Consider the following 22489-nt stretch of genomic DNA (forward strand, 5'->3'; position numbering starts at 1 on the left):
AAATAATTTACACTCCGAAGATCAGAACTTGCTTACTTAAGCTCATCTGCATCTTTCAAGTTGAGAAACAAAGTGAATTTAGCTTCTACTTAAAATATTAATTTATTTCCCGAGAAATTAATTAAAATAAATTTTGACAAGATTTACAGCTCTAGAACAACACCTCAGATTTTCTTCTTTTATTTACATCAGTGAATTCCTACCGTATTATCTTGCAAGGGTTGGAGCAGTTGCTCTAATTTCTCTGTATTGGAATTCATTTCTTGGGAAACAACTGCACAACTAGATTTGCAAAGTCCTTCTTCATGTGTAGATTATCCATTAGAATATTTCTCCATCATTAAAATGATGAAAAGTTCAAACAGAAAAGAGTTCTCATGTAAAAATGAATGTTAAAGAAAAAACCCTGCATTCATTTCAGTGCATATTCCTTACACTGGTAACCCATTAGCCAGTCAGAGTTCAGATGCACTGTCACGATCTCTTAATTAAATTCTTCTTTTTAATGTCAGAACATTACTACTGATTTTAAAGGAGAGGAAAGAAAGGCAGCAGTGCTCTCTGCTTATTAAGGGTTCCTGGTACATACTGTTTCAATTTATGTCCTGCTCACACTGAACAGATCTTGAAAATGCTGCTCAATTAAGTTTTAAAAATTCAATTTAAAATTAATGTGGAGTTATACTAATGGGTAATGGCTGTACTCTGTGCGATCCTTGGTTCCTCCAGTCTCTTGCTGTCTGATTTGATAACCCTGAATTGCTCATTTAAGAGAGGTCACCACCAGGCAGTTCTCTTTTGTGAAAATAACTCTGGGCTTCACAAAGAACTACTCTCTCTCTTGATTAAAAGAAATATTAGCCTGTGAAAAAAAAATCCTCCTTAATTCTGGCATTCCAGGCATTTAAAATTACAATCTTAAATAAACCACTCTGACTTCAAGGTTATTTTTAATTTGATAGGATCACGATTTCACTAAAGTTTTTTCAGGCAATGAAATTAGATAATCTATACTTAAAATAAAGTCAACAGCAAAGCCTATGCAGCTTGAAAACAATCTTAGGTAAATTAACAATTAGTCTTAAATATCTCTCTTTTGCCTTATGAAAGAAGTCAAGCATTTAGTAAATACGGAATGCAATTTTAATGGATCTTTTAGAACCTGAGTGGAACCAAAAGGATCTAAGCTCCAAAGTCTTATTTAATTGGTAGAATTTTAGTGCATATCTTATACAAATTAAAAACTCATCAGCCTTTCTCCCTTAACTTTTCAGGTTGAAAAGTGGTGAGCTTTACTTTTTTTGGTTAAATAGCAATGAGACACCTGTTTGCAGCGATGGTCCCTCTAAATTTTCTAGAGCCCTTTTTTTCACACCAGTGATTTTTATAAGCCTGGACAGTTCAACCTTACACATCCCCATCCTTTTCTTACTGTAAACACCTTAAAATAAGCCTACTCTACTGCTAATAATTACAGTCAACTCTGGTTGCCTTCTCGGTCTCTCGGCTGGATGCCGGGATGCCTCCGGAGATCAGCCGATGTCAACGCTTTGGCTGCAGTGACACCCGCGTTACTCTGGCAGCAGTGCCCTATCAGCTGCCCTGCACTCGCTCCCTCCTCACCTTCCCTCCTGTGCTCACGCACGAAAAACAACCTGGAATATGAAAAATCTTCCTGAAAACTCTCTCCCTCCCCATTTATTATCATCACCAAATGCATCAGCTTGTGATCAGATTCACTGCATGGCCACTGGCAGCAGAGGAGAGGGCGAGTTATGTGTGGTAAGCGGGGCACAAGTCCACAGTTTGTCTGAGCAACCCAGTCCCCAAAGCTGCAATCAGAACTTCACCAGCAGCACAAGGGCTGGAAAGATACCCCCATCAGCCCAGGGCATTAGACCTCTGCTGCCTTGAGCAAAGGGGCATTTGTAAACAACATGTTCCAAAACATTCCTGGGTTTACTCATTATGTAAAGGGAGAAATGTCTCTTTTTGATGGGGGAAGAAAAGATAGAGGCTTGACTGTGGACAGCTTGAATGTCAGCAATAATGCACAATCTCTGCCAGATCATGTTTTCAAAAAATAAAAAATAAAACAAGGAAAAAGCGATGTAAAAGACACAAATAACTATAGTGTCTAAATTTTATTTTGTATGCACCTGTCTGCCACTTTTCCATGGGCATACATATTCTTTTAGAGCATTTAAGATACAATTTCCAAATGGAGAAATATCTAAAACCATTTCCATACTATTATTATTATTATTATTATTATTGTTATATTTTCTTCTTTTACGCAAATGTCTCAATAGATTCTTGGCATTTTGAAATTTATTAACATACTAGGAACATAATGAAGCATGACATATATTCATGTGGGAAATTATAAATAAAATTTTATTTTTTTCCCCACAACAGATATGAACAAATGTGACAAGCCAAGCTGTATCCTGCATGCTGCACTGCAGTACAGAAAAATCCACTACTTAAAATATCTTGGTATCATGCACTGCTGTTACTCAAACGTGCCCCCTTTGAAGTAGCTCAAATTTCTATCATGCTGCACTGACCCTCCTACTGAAGAAATCAAGGGGTCTGATGAAATAATTTAATTGAGAGCCATCTGGCCCTTTAGAGGTAGCACTTCTAATTTATTTTATTATAATAAGAGCCACCCGAGGCAAACTAGCAAAATTCATAGTACTGTGTCCCTGGCCATGCCACCACACAAATAAAACCACACTCACTTTCTCTGAGCATTTTAAAGCCTCTCTTAGTTTGAGCCTAATAGAATACACGTTGAACATTAAAAAAAAAAAAAGGTTGTGTTTTGTTGGTTTTTTTTTTAATGGAGCTTTTCAGAGAGCTTTTGTTCTGGAATGCAGTGTTCTTGATGAAAAAAATAACAACAAGCAACCAAAAACACATAATTCACAAATGTATGGATTCCAGACACGGTGATTTAAGGTGACTGCTCAATGTCACCTCGAGCAGTGTATAGTGAACTACAGTATTTATCCTGCAGCACAAAATAAAAAAATCTGCTTAGTTAGAAGACAAAGAAGAAAAAAAGTTGCACAAAAACCCCCACTGAGGGCTAACACACCACAACACAGCACCTCAAAAATTTCTCAGCAGACCATTTTACCCTTTTCTAAAAGCATCCAAGCCTACCAGCTGCTCTTATTCTTCTGTAATTCATGAAGTCCTGCAGCTATTTGAGAAAACTAGGGCCTGGGGTATTAAGCTACCTACCAGACATCACACCACTGAGGAGAAGACAACCTGGATGCAGGCAACAGACAAGAGTCCCAGGACAGAATTGCCAAGGAATTTGTATATTTTTGTATACATCACCTTTATTTCAGGTGTCTCATTTACGTGGGTGCTTCAGCCACTGGCTGACTGAGGAGTGACTACCAGGACCACACAGAAGGACCAAACTTCCACAGCAGCCATTCTACCATAAAGTACAAAATGGCAGGAGGGGAAGGAGCCACCATCGAGGCCACATTCAGCAGCACAGCCCCCAGCACCAGCTTCTCCAGCCACCACAGGATCCCAGGGAAAACCTACAGGGAGGTCAACTCCAAAGGCTGCTGTGTAAACTAAATGGCTGGTAGCTATGCAAACCAGAGGACTTAGCTAACTGGGGCAGAATTAAATTAAGACCAGGAGGATTACAGTATTTCATGTTGTTGAAACCTAGGATGACCGGGCATCTAGGGGAAACTGCCATATTAATCCATGAAGCTGATAAATTGAGGCAGGAGAGAGGGAGAATGGTTCATTCAGGGTTAAATGACATAGATAGCATCAAAGGTGAATAGAGGGGGAAGAAAACAGAGGGAGAAAAAAACCTTTGTGAAACAAACAAGTTATGAATACTGTAATTTTCACGGGTTGAATATTCTGTATAACCATGGCTGAATCAGGAGTGTGTGATACAGAATAAACTACAAGTCAAGTAATTTATAAGGAGCCTAATAGATCACTTCAAGGCAGCTTTTTATACAACTTTGAAAAAAAGGTTTGGGAAACCAGAATGTCTATCACAGACCGTAAAGATGATGATGTGAAAGTGAAGGTGGAATAGACAAGTAACTGCAAAAGAGTCCTCTATGCCTCCCTACACTGTGTCTTCCTTTCAAAAACATATTTTCTGTAAGTAAAAGCAACCAATATGAAACAAATGAGGAAAGTGAAGTTTCTGTGCAAGCTTCAAGCACAGGAGAGGAAAAAAGAACTTATATCCTGCTTAACCACTGTCAGTAATCAAGATAAAGTTAAGACGATGTAGACTTGAGCAGGATTTTACTGGCTGAGGAAAGAAGGTTTGCCACAAACAGCTCAGTTTGCTGCGCAGATTAGCACTTGCTTTAGGCAGGATGATGCTGATAATCCAAAAAATCTTCTGTCTCCCCAGAGGCTCACCCACTGCCACCCAGGGAGAAGAGCAAAACCAGAGCCACAGGCCTTCTCTCTTCCTGCAACCTCCACACAGCATCATAGCTCCCACTCCTCCTTAGGGCAAGCAGGGCTGACTGACTTATTACAGTTCAAAACCAAAAAGCATCAAACTTGACAGTTGACCAAAACCAAAGAAGGGATCAAAACTCTCCATCACAGTTCCATGGCTGAACCCTGCGGATGCTAGCAAGGCATCCTCTCTGAACTCTCTAGGCAGCACTGAATAAAGAAGCAAAATAACAAAGCTTTTCTAACATTCAGAGTATACTCAGCTCTCCTTAGCTTTCAGGGATCATAAAATTTGTGCAAACCAACAAAAAACATTCTTCCAGTGTAATGAGCATGGTGAATAGACAAGGGCACTCTAACAGCAAATGTTTTATCATCAAACTAAAGAAAAGGTATCTTAACCAGTTAATTAACTGTATCAAAATGCAATGGTATGTCAAACGGCAAAAGTTACATTAGAAAACTCATAGAAAGCAACATGCAAACAATGTAAAACAAAGTTAAATTGGACGTGACTCTCCTATTAGAAATGCATTTTTTCTGAGATCAAAAGCAAGCCTCCCAGCATTCACTGTTAGGTTAGCTAAATGGTTTACCCCAAAGACTCAAGTCCCACACTCCAACCCTCCTGCTGAATACTAATCCAAGTCTTCACCTGGGAACAGCAGGAGGAAAGGACTTCTGTTGCATAACTTCTCTCCTTTGAGATGAAATAGCCCTTCCAGAAAGCAAAACAAAATAGTCAACGTTTTGTCCCTCAACTCTTTGCCAGAGGCACGAATTCTTATACAGCCTTTCTAATCTAAATTCCTGGAATACTATGTTGGTCTTACACAAGGCATCATCACAGGATACCATCTGCATGTGCCTGGTCCAAAGACTTGTTAAAGAGGACATATATGCAGTACCTAGCAAGAAAAATGAATGCTAAATATCACATCCCATTCTGTGGCAATCAGCAGCAAAACCCAAGATGCTGGTGAACAGAGCATTGGGGATTATGGCAGTTTCCTCTACAAAAGGAGTGGGATGCAGCCAGTTGTTTGAGCCCGAACAGACGCTCGCTCATCCTCCAGTAACAGTTGGTACCGCTGGGAGGTCAGCCCGACTCCATTGTTTTTACAGCAATTTGCATTTTATTTTCCATAATGCTGTTTAATTTCACTTTTTCAATTATTACTCTCAGGCAATTGCTTTAATTATCTGTTATTCCACGAGGAAAGACACTTTCCTCTGGCAGAGAGAAGGGCCGCATCAGACCGTATTAATGCTGACGAGTCTCTCCACGGGCGAGCGCGGGGCTGCCGCGCCAGCCTTGGCAGCCCGAGTGGAGGGCGGTTAGCCAGCACCCACAGCTATTGCTGACAGATTGGCCCGCTCGCCACCGCTCAGATGGCAAATCTGCCCAGGATTACAAGGCGCATATTAAACCTTTAAATGCATGCAGCCGGTACCCCTTTGAATTTCAGATTCGCCAAGGCAAATGGTATCACCGCAGAGCGTGGCAAAGCACATCTGACTGCAAAGTCAGAACAAGCCGCTTTCCCTAATCCAATGCTATGTTAATGCAAAGCTCAGCAATGATGGATGGACTCATTAGTGCCGCAGTTATCGCCATCTGAACCAGGTGCCAAGACATATGGTTTAACAGATGTTCCAGCAAAAAGCTCTATATGCTGCACTGTACGAGTGTCCAGCTAAACCGGACATCAATAAGACACAGAAAATCGTATTGGGCTTCTGGGAGCCACAATGGTTCCCAGCTCAGGAAGCTGTTAAACACAGCCCCATTATGCAAAAAACCCTATTGCTCTGATATCCCAATTAGATTGACAAAACAAATGCTGGACAATATATACACTGCTTTCTGGAGTCTTGGTGTACCCAAATGTTATTTAATCTCCCCAGTCAATTCTATTTCTCTACTATCTTAGCAAAGAAATGAAGCTTTCTTCAAACAGAAACCATCAAATGAAATAAGGAAACAGAGCCCCCATCCCACCTCTTGCATTTTCATGTTTAGAATGTCCTGTGTGCACCATTCTTTCAAAAACTTAATACATAACACATATCTATTCTGAGCATAGGATTACCATGCAGAAGCGACTTGTTTGCAAGCTTATTTACTGACACAACTCTAGTGGAATGCATGACATTTCACAGGCAAATAAATAGAATAAAACAGGGGACCTTCTTACAGTAATTTAGCAAATCAATGTGCACAAAGCAGCAAGGTGCATCAAATGTTAATCAAAAAAATTCCTTATTCTTTAAACATCTTTTCAAAGAAAGAACATTCATCGGCTTTAGAAAGAAAGAAAATCAGCAACACGTGGGCAAAAACTGGTTAATTATTATATCTATCTATACACACTACATTAATTTCTTTTTACACACACTTATGGTCACCACCTACAGGAAAGCATTTTTCAGCAAGAAATTCTGCTAATTCCTAAAGCTTAGAAATCAGAGCATACCAAAGCACAATAGGTGAAAAACCTAGGTTTCCACCTTGGGTTTAGAAACTCCTGTCACACAACTCATCTGCTTCAGTGTGGGCAGTAAGACCAAGCTACAGCTGTTGGCATGTGATATATTACAGTGGAAATTTTAAGAGAAGTTGGAAAATACTGAAAAAAAGCATTAAATTCTGAAGGGAATGACAAGTAAAAAAGATACTAAGCACTGAAAATGACTGAATGTATTTCAGAAACAACATCAATGTTTAACATTTAAACAAAAACTAAGGACTTTGAAAGCCTTTCAAAATTTGCTAATAATTGCAGGTCATAAAAAGACTCCTTCAGCTCATAACCATAAAAGATTTGATAGCAGATCAGGTTGAAAAGGTGAAGAACAAAAGAATCTGAGCTGCATTTCTGTCCTGCTCCCACACCTACTATTCACAGTGCCACAAAGGTGTGTTTCAGATCATCTTGTTCAACCAGCTAAATCTCTTTATCTGTGCAAATATTTATTCTGTATTAATGCAGCCTCAACTTTTGAAAACTTCTGTTATCTTTACTGCTTATCTTTCAATGACAGAGCTTTGACTGTCCCAAACATTGGTCCACTGAGGCTGCAAAATACAGTTGGCAGGAAAGGGATATCAAAGGGGATAAGAGACCAGGTACAATTCAAAAACAAACAAGAGCAGAATCTGCAGCCATGAAAGTCAGGAGAAGTTCAATTTAGTGTTAATCCCTATTTGTCTGAAATGTTTACAGACATACATTTATAGAAAATGGTGTTGATGAAAATACTGACATTACAGCAGTAAACACACAGGAAACTGCACTGAAATGCTGTGCCTATTTTTGTCCATTTTTATTTTTAGGCACATAAAGCTATGTACACATAATTATATATACACTGGGAAAAACATAAGCATGGAAACGTACTTGCAGATAGAACAGCTAGTATATGTTCAGGGCCCAATAACTAAAACAAAATTGAAGTTTACATAGGTCTACAAGGAGACGCTACCATAATCCCCACTTTTATATCACGTGTTTATAGTCTTTCCCTCTTCCCTGCTTCTAACATCCCAATCTTTTGCCACCTGCTGGCATTATTTATATGGGTAACTTAGACGTGAATCAAGCTGGGGAAAAGACACACCTGAAAAAACCCAAAAAACAAAAGACCAAGCAGACAAATTAAAATAAAACAAAAACAAAAGCACAAAACAAGAAAAAACATGAACAAATCAACAAAACCCAAACAAAAAAATCCACAACTCCCCTCCCCCCAACAAAAAAAAAAAATCCAATTGGAGTCAAAATCTTTTTCAGTCAGATCAATTTCCTGAACTGACTTATTGGAGACCTGCAAAAGCTCCAGATCAGTGCAGAGAGGGATCAAGAGGGTGAAACTGATCCTGGAGCAGCTCATACTGAGCCTTGCTGAAGCAGCCATGGGACTGCAGGACTTTGAACAAAAGCAGGGTGCTCCTATTTTTTTCTAAGTGCTGCTGAATTTACTGCAATTCTTAACTCAAAACAGAAGACTGCAGAAATCACTGGCAGAGTCTTCAATAAAATCTCTGCCTGCACATACTTACTACTTCAATGCAAGCATATGAAACCTTAGATCTCCTCAGAGTCAAAAAAGCCTGATGTCCCATATTGCTCCTCAAATTTTTCTTTATCAAAGAATGTTTTTTAATAGCAAATTCTTTGCCATTTTTTTCCCTTTTTTTCTTCCTCCTCAAGGAAATAGCTTTTCTTTTTCAATAACTACATAACCAAAAGCTATTTTCTCTAAAACTATGTGCTTGGCAAGTGTCTTCTTCCCCACCATTATCCACTTAGTTTTCATTTTTGCACTTTTTTTTTTTTTTTTTTTTTTTTTTTTTTTTTTTTTTTGTAATGGCCTTTCTTGTTATGAGAAAAATACATTCCTGGAATGCTTCAGCTCAAGGCTCTCAAAAACAATTACTTAGGCATTTGATTTGATCTGCCAGTTCTTCCTTTCAGGCTATTTGGGCTTTATGAATCTTGAATTTGGTCAGAGGTTAAAGCAAACTTTTTCCAAGTTACACTCCTGTGTTTTATGAGGCCCAAACATATTCATGCCAGTTTTTAAGGATAAGGAGTAAGTTCACTATTAGCTATGTACAACAACAGCAACTTTGAGTGCAACCCAAAGAAAATTATCCATATAGGGAAGGTTGCCAATTCACATATATTGGGAAAGTAGGATTGCAAGGTGGAATGATGAGTGAAAAAAAGTCACCTTTAAATTGACGAAAATTCATGACTGTTTACAGGAGAAAAAGAAAGAGAACAGAAGCTCAAGTATCAAGGTATCTTCAAGAGTATCAGGGCACTTCACAAGCCCAGGCAAGCAGAGTTACAACCTCTAAAGTACTTCATCTATCACACTGTGAGAAATTATCATATCTGTGATCCATATACACACACACAAAAATAAACTACCCATGAAGCATATGGAGGGACAAAACATATGTTTTCTGAGTTGATCTGGCTCCTGGCTGGGCTTCTCCGGGGAGTGAAAGTTAGAAAGGATAATCTGTCAGAGTTATCTGCCTCCAAGGAGTGAGTGAAAGGGAAGATTTCCAGCTGGCTGTCTCTACTGGGTCTTTCTGACCCACAACCAACTGCACGTGGTGCTTCACAGGTTTGCTGGAATGCTCCTTGTGCTATTGTCTTGCCTTGGATATAGCAAAACCCAGGCCAGTTTCATTTTTTGTGCTTTGTGTGCTCTGTTTGGCAAGTCTCTGAAATCCAGCTGCTTTTTCTGAATGAATGCATTACATGTTTACTCAATTTAAACAAATCACTGCTCAAAGACATGGAGTACAAATCATTCCTACTGCTGTGATACCTTTTCACTAAATGCAATGCAGTTCCTGCTTGTGTTCCTTTTTAATGTTGCAGCATATTTGTCTAATAATACCATTTGCATGTCTGATTTTTTAATCATCTTTTTTTAAAATCTCTTTAAAATTTCAAGCTTGTCACATGCCTATATGCAACAGTTAGCCAAGGTTCATCAACTCCACTATTAAAACAGAAATCAGGCTGAAATAACTGATTATAGTTCACTTCAAAATACATTTGACCAAAAATACATATTTTAAAGTTCTGACTATAGGTAATTTAAAAGCACGTTTCCCAAAAATTACATAGATTTTAGTTCTGAAAATAAACAGAAATACACACTATAAGAAAATAAAGTTTTTGAGAACATATTTAGAAGCCATTCTAAAGGGATGTTGGTGCTCAAGATTTACATATAAACATATAAAGAATGCACAGAAGTTGTACATGTACCACTTGATTTTTTTAAATCCTTTTTAAGTGCTAAAATTTATTTTTTTTAAGAGCAACTGGAAACTTTGCCATCATTTTACTCAACCAGTGGTCTTAAATGTAAGTACCCCATTGCCATTATACAGAGGAGACTGGGTATTTTGGACGATGGTGGTGTTCATTTCTTTTTTTTTTCTTCTCCCATAGTAAAAAAGGGTTATATTCTGGTTATAGTCATCTCTTAAATTCTGACATACATACTATTCACAGTTATACATGGGTAAAAGTTGAAGTTCCTCCTATTATGGAGACAGAGAAAAAGGATGTGCAGCAGTCCTTTTAGGCTCTTCCAATTAATATGCTACTGAGTGAAATTGATATGCACACAGAAGTACAGCCACATCCCTCCAGCCTGCTTGGACAGGTGATTAAAAAGTACTCAAAATTCATGACAGCTGTGTTACATCTGTGTATTACTAGATCCTAAATGCCAATTATCTGCATTTAATGATAGCAAATTTTTAAACAGAGTTGATTTACAATGAGAGAAAGAGCCAACCTTATCCCAGCACCCACACCAGTTCTTATTTTTAATCAAAGCTTTACAACACTGCAAAACTGATTACAAGTTTCTCCATTGAACAGATATAAAATTCCATTTAAACTACATATTTTACATGCAAAAGACTATAAGGCTTTGAATTTTTAACATTTCATCTTCAGAAAGCAGCTTGTCCTCTAGCCAAATAGACTTGCATGAGTTAGCCTTACCTGGAGCCATAACTTGTTATTCACTGCATCTCTCCCTGTAGCAATGCACTGAAATGTAGCATTCTGCCCTGCATTGACTTCTACATCCCCCAGCCTCAAAAAATGTGGAGATTTATCTGCAGAAGGGGAAAACAAAATTACAAATAAAAGTCATTATAAAGAAATAAAGGTGCCAGAAACATTATTACCTCCTTCAACCTCCATGCTTTAGCAATCTTTGGCTTAAAAAGAAACAGAAAAGAGAGTATTATTTGTCTCATCTGTGTTCAATGAGTGCTTTTAGTTCTTCCCCTTCTCCCCATGTGATTCTACTAACTTTATGTTATACATGTGTTATAATAAAGTTTCTTTTAAAATATAAGGGAAAGAAGGAGATCAGATGCCAAAATGTCAGCAGCACTTAATTAATTAAGAATTATCCCAAAGACTTTTGACTGTATGAAATCCATCATACTGAGGAAAAACCCAATTAACAGCATACTGCTCAAGCAAATACATACTGTTCATGTTATCTGCAATGCAACTTAGAGCTCTTGTTTTGGAAAACTAAATCATTTGTGGTATTGAATATAGTATTTCAGCAGCTGACAAATCTATTTCCCGCACTGAGAAAGGTTGTAGGAAATCTCAAGCACCTGAAGGATTTAGTAGACCTACAAAAGCCAACAGAAACATTTGAGGAATGGGCACATTACAAAGCTCACCCACCCTTTTCTCAAGAACGACTAAAGAAAACAGTAGCTGAACTGTTCTTTCTTTGTGCTTACTAAAGAAACATGACGCACGGGAAAAAACATTACATTGGAACAAACAGGGTTTAAACATCAGTAACAAAAAGAGCTTGTCTGAATACCGTAAGATACTGATAATGTGCTGGGATGACTGTACCCGAGTGCCTTTTGTTTTGGCACTTCAAAACAAAACACAAAGAAGAGGAAGAAAACACATATGAAAGCCAGATATTGAATCCAAGCAGGGCTTTGCTGAGAACAGGCATCAGATAGCTGGGGTGGCTGAAATATTAAAAAGGTCACTCACTCAAATATCCTGTAAGCTTGGTAGCTCCCAAGTGCTACAATTTTAAAAGGTTTGGAGTAGAAGAAAACATGATGTGAGGTTGCCATTGGAACTTTATTATTTGGCATCATTTTGCGAAGTTGGAGCAGAATATTGTTATGTCCTGGTCATTTCAGAAAGCAATTAAATTATCAGCCATGTGGTACATTAGAATGAAATAATATTTTAGAGAGGGTATGTCTAGGGGAAGATGAGAAGAGCTAAAGAGAAAGAAATTGCAAAAAAATTTTGATCACAAGTGCCAGAAATGCACAGTAACAATTTCTTCCTCACAACCTTTTATTAGTAGAATATTCTCATTGTCATAACTTGTGTTTGCATGTATGCAATTATTTCCCAGGATTAGCAGGGAAAGGCAAACATAAATGCCTGAAGCCTGTCCACAAAAAAATAAACAAAATGCAATCTCTCAGTAGTTCAACAGCCAGAAGCCTTTTTTTTTCCTTTTTTTTTTAATCTATTTTGTCTGTTTAGAAAAAAAGAAAAAAAGAGAAAAAAGAAAAGAGGTATAAAATCTGATGAACCTCCTACAAGCATCTGCCAATTCAGTTTTCTTTAATCAGTGAGTATATACATTAACATTAAAACCCATTTTGATTATACACACCAACTGTGTATGACTGAAAGGACTTTGAAGAATGCTTTTTTTTTTTTTTTTTTATCCCTGTATAATTTACTTCTGGCAGAAAAAGATTTCACCCAGGTAAATCACTATTGCAATCACATTTCTTCCAGGAAGCTGCAACAAAAATACTATTGAAAGAACAAAGAATATCAGTGATCAAGTGATGAAAACTGAGCAGTCCACAGCAATATCATATATGTCCTGAAAAGACAGAGAAAAATGCAGCTCTTAATCATTACTTACCGCAAGGGTAACTCAGGACCTGGATGTCATCAATGGCAATGTAGCCATTTCTTCCATCTGAGACTTCAGCTTCAAATATTACCTGTCAAAATGAAAGAAAAAGTGTTTACAACACTCATTTCTAGAGAATTCCCCCGGTGGCAAGCGTATAGACATAAGACACATTGCCTTTTTCATTTAGTTGAAGTTCCTACAAGGTTTGACAACTGACTGGAATATTTATTACTCAGTGTGGTGCAGTTCCATACCATTCATATACATGGCTTGCTTTGGATTTGCTGCTCATAGCACACCAGAAAAAAACATGTTTAACTGCATACTGCTTTATCTCAGCTAAATGTGCAAACATGATTCAATTCTGAAAAAATGCCATTACTTTCAGACAGGTTAGGCATCACAGCACACAAGTGATCAACCAATTTTAAGAAAATTTGTTTTCTTCCTCGGGGTCACAGTATAGTCTCCTGTAACTTTCTGCAGCACAGTTGCACAGGAAAACACAGAACAGTGCGGCACTCCCCAGTGGCAACAAAATGTACAGCTGTAGCATGAGATTTATGCAGTAGTCATTAACTTTATTCTTCGTTCTTGCAAGGCAGTGAGGAAATTCCTATGCATGAAGAAAAAGAAGACACTGTCTTCCCATGCAGTGTCTTGTCCCAACCCAAACGGGCAGTTAATAACAAAGAATTGCTTGGTGGTGGTTCAGAGAGTTCCTGAAATTGTGCTTTGACTGCAGAAAGAGGATGCCTGTGGGGAATGTATATTTTGATAGCACAGGGCTATAATCCTTCTTCTAGTTTCTCCAGACGTTCTTGCTAAAACTGCACTTCTAGCCAATTTCTTTTTTTTTCCTTCTAAATTTTTTGCACCCAAATGGAATTTAGTTACAAGAACCACTTCATTCTCTGCCTCTTGCTCCTGCCTTGGCCAACAACAGCATGATGGAAATTAATTAAGTGTCTGGGAGTCCTACTTTCACAGTGTACATTGACATTTCTGACCAGAGCAGTGTTTGACAATGTCTACCTGCTCTTCAGGCATTTTCAGACAGCTGACACTTGTTCCCAGTAATGAACATCAATATAAATACCTTTAATCCTTTAATAATTAGGATTCTCTTTTTTTTAATGTAAATGGTTGCATGGTATGGAAGACAATAAGAAAGAAACATATTTAAAGTCCTTCTGACAGACTGGTTTCTTTACAGTACAATGCAGGTCTATAACATACACAAACTCTGAAAGCACATTGTTTCTCAAAGTCTAGTTAAGAAATTTGTGCACCAATGCTAAGAACTGAACTAAATTTGTGCCTCTTTCTAACTGGGTTGTTATGAATTCACTTGGAAATAACTTAGATCCAGTTCTCAGGAAAGCTCTGCCTATATAAATGTGTCCTCCTGTGCGCTGATGCTTTCTTACACTGGGAGTTAGAGGACAGAAAGCTACATTTCTTGGGATACTGAAGGGAATTAATTTACTTCAGGGTTTTTTTTTCCCTCTTCTAGATTAATTTTAGTAATCTCTACCCAGCAGGAGTAGGAAGTTATCAGAAAAGGAAAAATCCACAGAAAATAGAAAGATAAAAGACATGGAGAACAATGAGAAGAAGAAAAGTAACAAAAAACCTCAGAAAACATGGAGAAACATGGAAAGGCAAGAAGTTTATGAAAAGTTATAAGGGACATGGTTTACAACATAAGAAAAAAAATACAGTGATTAAAAAGACAGATATTAGAGAGCTGAGATTTCATATATATAGTATCCTTTTTTATATTCATAATTGGTACAAATACAACTAGGGAACACTCATAACTATAGATAAAATAAAGCAAAAAATGCTGCTCAATTAAAAAAATTATTATCAGGCTTTAATTTGATAATACCGGTTCACATTTAAAATAGGAAATGGAAAAAGGGAATTGCATACATAGGTGAAAGCAGCAGTTCAAATGCTGACAAGTCAGGCAAGAATCTGAGATAGTTCTTTTCCTCAAATACACAAACTTCATGAGAAAAAACAAACTATTGAGCCATTGCTTTCACCAGAGGGGGCTTATCCTAATAAGACACAAGTCTTTGGGAGTGAATCCTGCACTTCATCTGCACTGCTCTTCAGCTTACAGATCTAGAAAGAATGGCTTTGACACTTTTGTTTTAGCTGAAAAATAATTCAGATTATCACTCTCCCCAGAAAACATTAGTTGTCTGTGCAACCATAAATGTCCTTCCACTTATTACAATTTAATTGCATGCCCATATAGTGCACTTCTGAGAGATGCCCACTTTCTTTAATGGAGAAGAGAGAGAAACTGTTTCCAGGGGATGAATTGGGCTGGCACAGAGCAGGGTTATGGAGACAACTATCCTGTCTCATTTATACTAGAACTGACACAATGAATGAGAGTGGGAAGTGCTGAATATTTCATGTAATTCAAATGCTACTCAAGGGAATCAGACTTGATCCCAGAATGTTCTACACAGTTCCATGATGATACACAAATAGTCATTTACTTCCCCAAATAAAATTGCATATCCTTGTTTATGAAGTACCTACATTCGGACACAAATTAAGATCCAGACACAAATTAAGGGCCAGAACTCCCTGAACTGGACACACTCCTATGTATTCAGCCATTCCTAATGTATTTCTTATCCATATACTGGCCATTTTCTTCCTAAAACCATGCAAGCTTTTAGTGAACACAGTGTCATTTGGAAAAATCCATGGGTTTACTATTGACAGCATTAAGAGACATTTCCACTTGTATGGTTTATACCAGACTTCATTAATGACACAAATCAGTAACAAATTGATCCCAGACAGTCTTTTATATTATTCACAACTTTATAAACCTCTAGTATATGTCCCAAATGTAAATGTAAAAGTAATTTTGTCTCAAATTTGAAGAGTCCCATATTGTTCCACTAATGTCATATAAAAAACATTCCCTTTTCTTTGATTATGCTCATCCTTCTCTCTAAAGCTCTTTCTAGCAACAATATATTCTTTGAAGATAATGAGAGTAGAGCTGGCACACAGTAATCAAAATATGGGTGAGTCATAATTTATTCAACAGCTTAACACCATTACCTAATTTATACTGAACTTCTTCAACCATTCTTAACACCTCATTTGCTTCTTTCGACCATCATTGGGCTCTATGCTGATGTTTTTATGAATCCCATGATTTTGCTGCAGAGTGGCAATGGCAAGCTTCAACTGAGTCCATCATTCTGTGTGTGAAATTTAGATTTTATGGAGTGTGCATATTTTTATGTCTCATTATCAACACTAAAATGTGCTTGTCATTTTATTTCTCAGTCACTCTCAGTTGGCAAGTCCTTCTACAGGATCTCGTAATTACATACTGTCCCTGCAATTCCAGTGTAGCTTTTACCTACAAACTTCTGTGTTTGTACTGTTTTTTGGCACCCACTCTGGTCCCATATGAACATGATGACACAATTCTGTATCTAAGGAAGTATCTCATAGAATGGCAGCTTGGCTTCACTATAAGTTTGTGCAGAGGGACGTTTGGAAATCTAACTAGATCTAGATTCTGTTAATCACATCACTGTTATATACTTGTCAACCTGTAAAGGGCTGCAAGCTGAAAATTAGGTGTATGATGAGAAGAACAAAATAAAAATAAATATATAAATAAAAGTTGTTTTGCTTTAGGCACTAGAAAACAACACATATCTTTTCATATCCCAGCTCTAAAATCCAAAAGATGACAATCACTATTTATCTAATATTATTCCAGAAACAAACATTTTGACCAATTTAAATACTCAACAGTGTTTGAATGCAATGGAAAAAGTAGTAATTATTACAGCAGAAACTCCTACAGGCATTTAGTTATTGAAGTTTAATGCTTAAGAAATACTTAAGCCTCCACATTGCTTCACAGCCCTAACAACGCATCCTGTAATCATCACAAAGGCTAAGCCTGCACTTGCAGGACTATAAGAAATGTACTTCTAAAGGACTGACCTCACCGAATTTTTAACTCTTGTCAGGATCCAAAAGTTTATGTATCATTATCAATAGCTCATTTGAGGCACTGATCAAAACAAGCACTCCCAAAGCATACCTAGTAAATTAATGTAGCCAGGAAAGAGGGAAAACAATTTTGTAGCCCAAAGCCTACCCTTAGGAATACAATTCTTCCTAGGTTTTGTAAAGGCTGTTTTCTTGTAAGCAATGCACCACCAGCAAGAATGGTGTTTTCAGTACAATTTGGGGACCTTCTTTGTCCTTTCTCCACTTGACTAGTTCTGACCAGTCATGGTAGTGAAAGAGGCACAATCTCCCTGTTTTGACATCAGTCCTGCCACATCAAATATACAGAAAGCAATGCCTCAGTTAGATAAAAGTCAGTATTAAAAGGTTTAGTTACAACAGAAATGTAGTATTTCATTGACAATTTTTCCTGCTAGGCTCTAATACATATAATTAGAGAGAGGTGAAGTAGAATTGGAGATGAAAATATAAAAAAAGGTTTTAAAAGGAAAGAATTTAGATACTGTAATTTTCATAAAGCATTCAACCTACAACATGCTTTTGTTCAGGCATAGTAGGCCCTCTACTAGCTGGATTATCTGAAATCCAACTTGTACATGGATGAATTCCAGTGCTTGATGGAAAGATGTAGTAGAGAGCTGTGTACAGACAGAAGTTAACACATCTGTGATAAACCACAGTAAAACAAGAGTACAGCACACACAAAAAAAAAAAAATATCAAAACCAAACCAAAAACACTGAAAAACAAACTACAAAAACCCTACAAAAACAAACTAAAAAACCCAACTTCAAACCAAAAGAAGCAGTAAAGTTGTATCAACTAACTTCACCAGATGTGTTATATTAACCTCATGAGATATAAAACTTCAGTCTTTCATAAGAATATAAAAATAAAACTTTATAAGTTTTTTTTCTACTTCATACACCCCTCTTTCTTTCATTAATTTTCAGTTTTGTAGCATACTAGGGTATTCCAGATATCCTCATACCTAGTACTTGCAATAGAATTGATAAAGGTTAAACAGCACATAGAAGAAAGTTTGTTTTGCAGTAATATAATTCTCTGCAGATGAAATGCCATGCAGAGCAAGACCAATTATATATAAAACAGTAACAAATCCTATTCACTGACAAGTTTCTAGCCCTATTCAATGCTTTCACAGTGTTAAAGGCATTTTAAAACACTCAATCAAAGGTTTTAATTACCAAGAAACTAAAAATTAATATAAACATGGAAACAGTGTCATGTTACAAAAGAAATGCTTAATGGAAGCTAGCTAAAAGGGATGCCTAAAGAAATCTTATCTAACATACAAAAATTTTGTTGACATAATAAAAAGCATTTCCCTTGTGAAAGTTACAGACAATTTTGCTGAACTAATTTAGAAATCATGAAAACATAATTCCACTTGAATGCTCAAGTAATGCTGTGAGGCAGCCTTTGCAGCTGACACGACCCAAGAGAACTTTAGCGCAGCAAATCAAACACTTGGGTGAAAACTTTGGAATCTCAAGTCTTCCAGGCCAGCTAACACCCAATCACTTCTTTTTTTTCCTCAATAACACACCTCCTGACATTGGAAACCAAAGGAGTTAAGGCTATCTTCACACTGGTATCCAGCTGAGCTGATACTCTCAGATTCTTTGACCATCTCAGAGTCACCTACAAGGAACCCTGACCTTCACAACTCCTCTCATCCCTAAAGTTACATTCAAGTTTCACTTGACATAGGGAAATCTGCACTCCAAGATTCATCTCAGTTCATGCTCTCTGGTGAAGAATCACACACAAAAAACATGCCATCAAAGGGTCCTAAAGGGTGATCTTTTAAACAATTTATTAGGGGTAAGTGACCTAGCTACCTATTCAATCCTTGAGGAAAAAATAAAAAACCAAACAAAAAACAAAGCCATGCCACAAGTGTAAAATCATCTCTTTATGTGAAAGCAAGAACTGTAGGTTAGGTTTTGATGAGCTAAACAATTCAAACATGATGAGAGTTAATAACAATATTTTACTTTCACAAAAAAGATACATGTTCCAGCAAAACAGATAATTAATATGAAGCATCATAAGCCTTTGGAAGGACCTGTATGACAATTGCCTGATGGCAAGAAAAGCTAGAAATTAGACTCAGTGACCCTGGAAACCACTGTGTTAGTGACACAGTGAACACCAGAAAGAAAAGAAAAAATCACACCTCTGCACATATCTTTCCTTACTTCTTTCAAGTTGCTTATGCCAAATGTTTCTAGATTCCTCCTAGAAAATGTCTGGATGAAGAACCACACATGGATGAGTTACAGTTACTCTGGCTTTGGAGCAATAGAGGTTTATCATGTGGGAATACTTACAGCTTTGAAAAATCCCACCCTGCTCTTGACTGACTGAAGAACTTGAAGAAAAAACATCCTTACATAGCCCATAAACACCAGATCATCAAAAAAACCAAACAATTTGTTTAAGGGTGAAAGTTCTTGCATGGTTGAATTTTTAAAATAACAGTAACACCATGCACAAAGGCATGACTCTTAACCATAGGCAACAAAATATTGATAGCACTGTAAATCATTACATTTAAAGGCTAAAATTGGGAGAGTAGCAGTAAGAGACAAGTTAAGAATTCATACTAAATACTCAGTGCTTTGCTTATTTTTGTGATAGACTAAAACCTTAAGGAAACTCTTCCCAGAAGCACAGAAGCAGTCCTTTGGAACATGGGTAGCTACCTGAAAATGCAGCAATACAAGCCTGGCATAATACCACTTCTCCAAACCTAGAGCAGAAGTCAGTCCTTTTTGACTTCCAATGACCTTTGGGAATTCCCTATCACATGGAAAAATTTTGAGCAGGACTTGATAATCCACAGAGTTGCCTTACAACTTCGACCATTCTGATTTTCTGAAACTCTTGTCCTACAAAATAGTTTTATTTCACTTACATTAAACAGAAGGGCTTAAGTTCAGTTTTGACTATCTATCTTCCAGATACTCATAATGGGTTGGATTGAATATAATCCTTTTCTCTTAGAAAGTATTAATTGAAATTTTTCATGTATGAATTTTACAACTTTTAATATCTACTAGATGTATTCTGCCAGAATGCTGGCTACCAACTAACACCTGGCTGTTTTATGATGATTCCTGCCTATTAATCATTTGTGGGATGATGGAAGCACTATTTGAATAAGTCACCTGGAAAGGTATGCTTTCCCCTTCCCCTAATAACCTAGTAAAAATATACTATCATCCATCAACAAAGTTTTGAGCTGTAAAAGCCATCATTATTTAGACACAAAGAAGCAGAGACACATTCAAGGGACAATGCAATGTACTTCCAACAGCCTTGCCCTACCCTCGCCACATGTAGAGGGAGCTCACAGATACTTCACTGACAAATGCTGACACATGAATAAGCAAGTTTTTTTATCATGCAAACCCAAAATCTATTCTGTTAATTCCCATATTTCCATGTAAGAATCCAAGCCTAAATGATCATGCTGCCCTGGACTATGAAGCAGACTCCATAAATTATCTTGTATGCTTTTTTTGATACTTTCTTCTTTCTTTGTTTTGCATTTGCATTCTTGTTTCTTTGCTTTTGTCTCAAAGCTTTTCTGTGTTTTGTTTTAATGGACCAGAAGTTTAAGAGGGTAGTCATTACAGTCTTTTTAGTGATGACAGTTTATCAGCAGTAACTACAGACCCAGAAAATCCATATATTTATCAAGGATAATCATAGGGCCCTAATTTACAGGTAAAACAATTGCATGGAAAAGGCAACTCAAGCAAGTTCTCCAGAAGCACATTACTGCAAAGAAATCAAGTATCAAATGGCTTTTGTCACAGTGAAGCAAAGGAATGCAAGCTAAACTTTGTTAACCATTATTTATTGCTCCACAGTAGCTATGAACAAATCAGTTTGACAGGCTGCACCTTTAATGTAAGCAGAAAAATTTCCACATAGGGTTAGAATAGAAGAACAACCCCAAGCCACGCCTAATAACTGATTCAACACCTTTATTTTTTATCTGTACTACAACTGAAAGAAATTAATTCCCCATGGCTGGTAAAGTGACAGCAAAGCCTACAAAATTCATATTTGTCAATGAAAAAGCAGAAGAACCAGGTGATTCTTGAGAGCGTGATACTTTGAAACTGAGAGAAGAAGAAAGAGCTTAAAAGTTTTGTCTCTGTCTTCATAAACTGATACACCTTTAAAAACAAAACCAAAATGCATCTCCACAGATACACAGTGGTACCCCAGCTTTTCACTCTAAAATTTAATTTTGTAAAGTTTAAAACAAAAACGCAAAATACAAAAACTAAACACAAAACCAAAACCACCTCACAAACCCAAAAAAAACCCCAAAACTAACTGAATCTTTCAAAATATATTAACTGACATCCTTGTACATGTCATATTGAGGGTGTACACCTGGGACCAAGTTTTGGTGATTTCACCTTGACTTAGACTACCTAGAGAGGTACAAAGAGATAGACTTTGAAAAGGTCTCTAAATACACCAGATATGCCAGGCCTTCAGATACTAAGATGTAATTTCAACAAGTCTTTTTGAATATTATCTTCCTATTTCTGAAAATATTAGACCAGGAACACTGAAACCATTTAGACTGTCACTACTACTTGGTTATACATAACATCACAGGCCTTGCCTAATGAAATCAGACAAGTCAGATTAATTCCCTAATTTCCTAGTTAGAGCAGAAACTTGCATTTGAGATTGTGACAGTGAAATATTTATTTTTCAGGGCAGTAAAGGTAGAAAAAAAAGGTAGTAAAGAAGATGAAGCAGCAAAAGTAATAGCTGTGAACTCTGTCTGTGATGTTAAGTAGATAAACATCAGCCAGGAATGATACCAGATCTACATTTCCCCACCACTGGCAATGACCAATATGTTAAACCAACTCAGAAGGGATTCTCCAGGTGTATTTTTCTGGGATATTTTTAGAGCTTTTAGGCATTATATCATTAACAGTAAAAGAATTAAATACAGAATTGTAATTTCTTCCATTTATTTGGAGTAGAAAGCTAAAGGTATTCAGCTTATATTCTCAGTTTGCAGGGAGAAGTATGAAGGAGTTACATACTATTAAGGAGCTCAACAAATGAAACTGGATCAGAGCAGAGAAGACAAGTTACTGACAAGTCAAGTCAGGCACATCACACAAATATGAAAATTAACCAGACAGGGACTTGGGGCAAAGAATATCCTCTGCCCTCCTTATAATCCTTAACTTCAATATATCCACTAAAGTCTTATTAGTTGTTTTCCTTTCCACCTTCTTTCTACTATCAATCTGCAAAGACATCTAATACTTCAACTAGTCTTTGAACAAACAAGCTAAATTGAAAAGTCAAACAAAGGAATGATGAATCCTAAATTCAAGAGAAAAGGGTCTCTCTGTTCTCAAAACAATTCCATTTTATATTTTTAAGTGGTGAAGATTAATACTGAGCAG

At 37.0% G+C, this 22489-nt stretch overlaps 1 protein-coding gene across 8 annotated transcripts in view; it reads right to left on the reverse strand.

Moving 5' to 3' along the window:
- Positions 1 to 22489, reverse strand: part of PTPRK (protein tyrosine phosphatase receptor type K) — a 380307-nt gene that overhangs the window by 194189 nt on the left and 163629 nt on the right. For all 8 annotated transcript variants that reach the window (XM_041469934.1, XM_041469932.1, XM_041469928.1 and 5 more), the window contains exons 4-5: positions 12973 to 13054; positions 11028 to 11143 (exon numbers count right to left, since the gene is read on the reverse strand). In XM_041469934.1, the coding sequence (XP_041325868.1) occupies positions 11028 to 11143; positions 12973 to 13054 (198 nt within the window). The remainder of the gene's footprint in view (positions 1 to 11027; positions 11144 to 12972; positions 13055 to 22489) is intronic.

This window comes from Pyrgilauda ruficollis, unplaced genomic scaffold (assembly GCF_017590135.1).
Source record: "Pyrgilauda ruficollis isolate IOZ18807 unplaced genomic scaffold, ASM1759013v1 scaffold24, whole genome shotgun sequence".
NCBI classification, from domain to species: domain Eukaryota; kingdom Metazoa; phylum Chordata; class Aves; order Passeriformes; family Passeridae; genus Pyrgilauda; species Pyrgilauda ruficollis.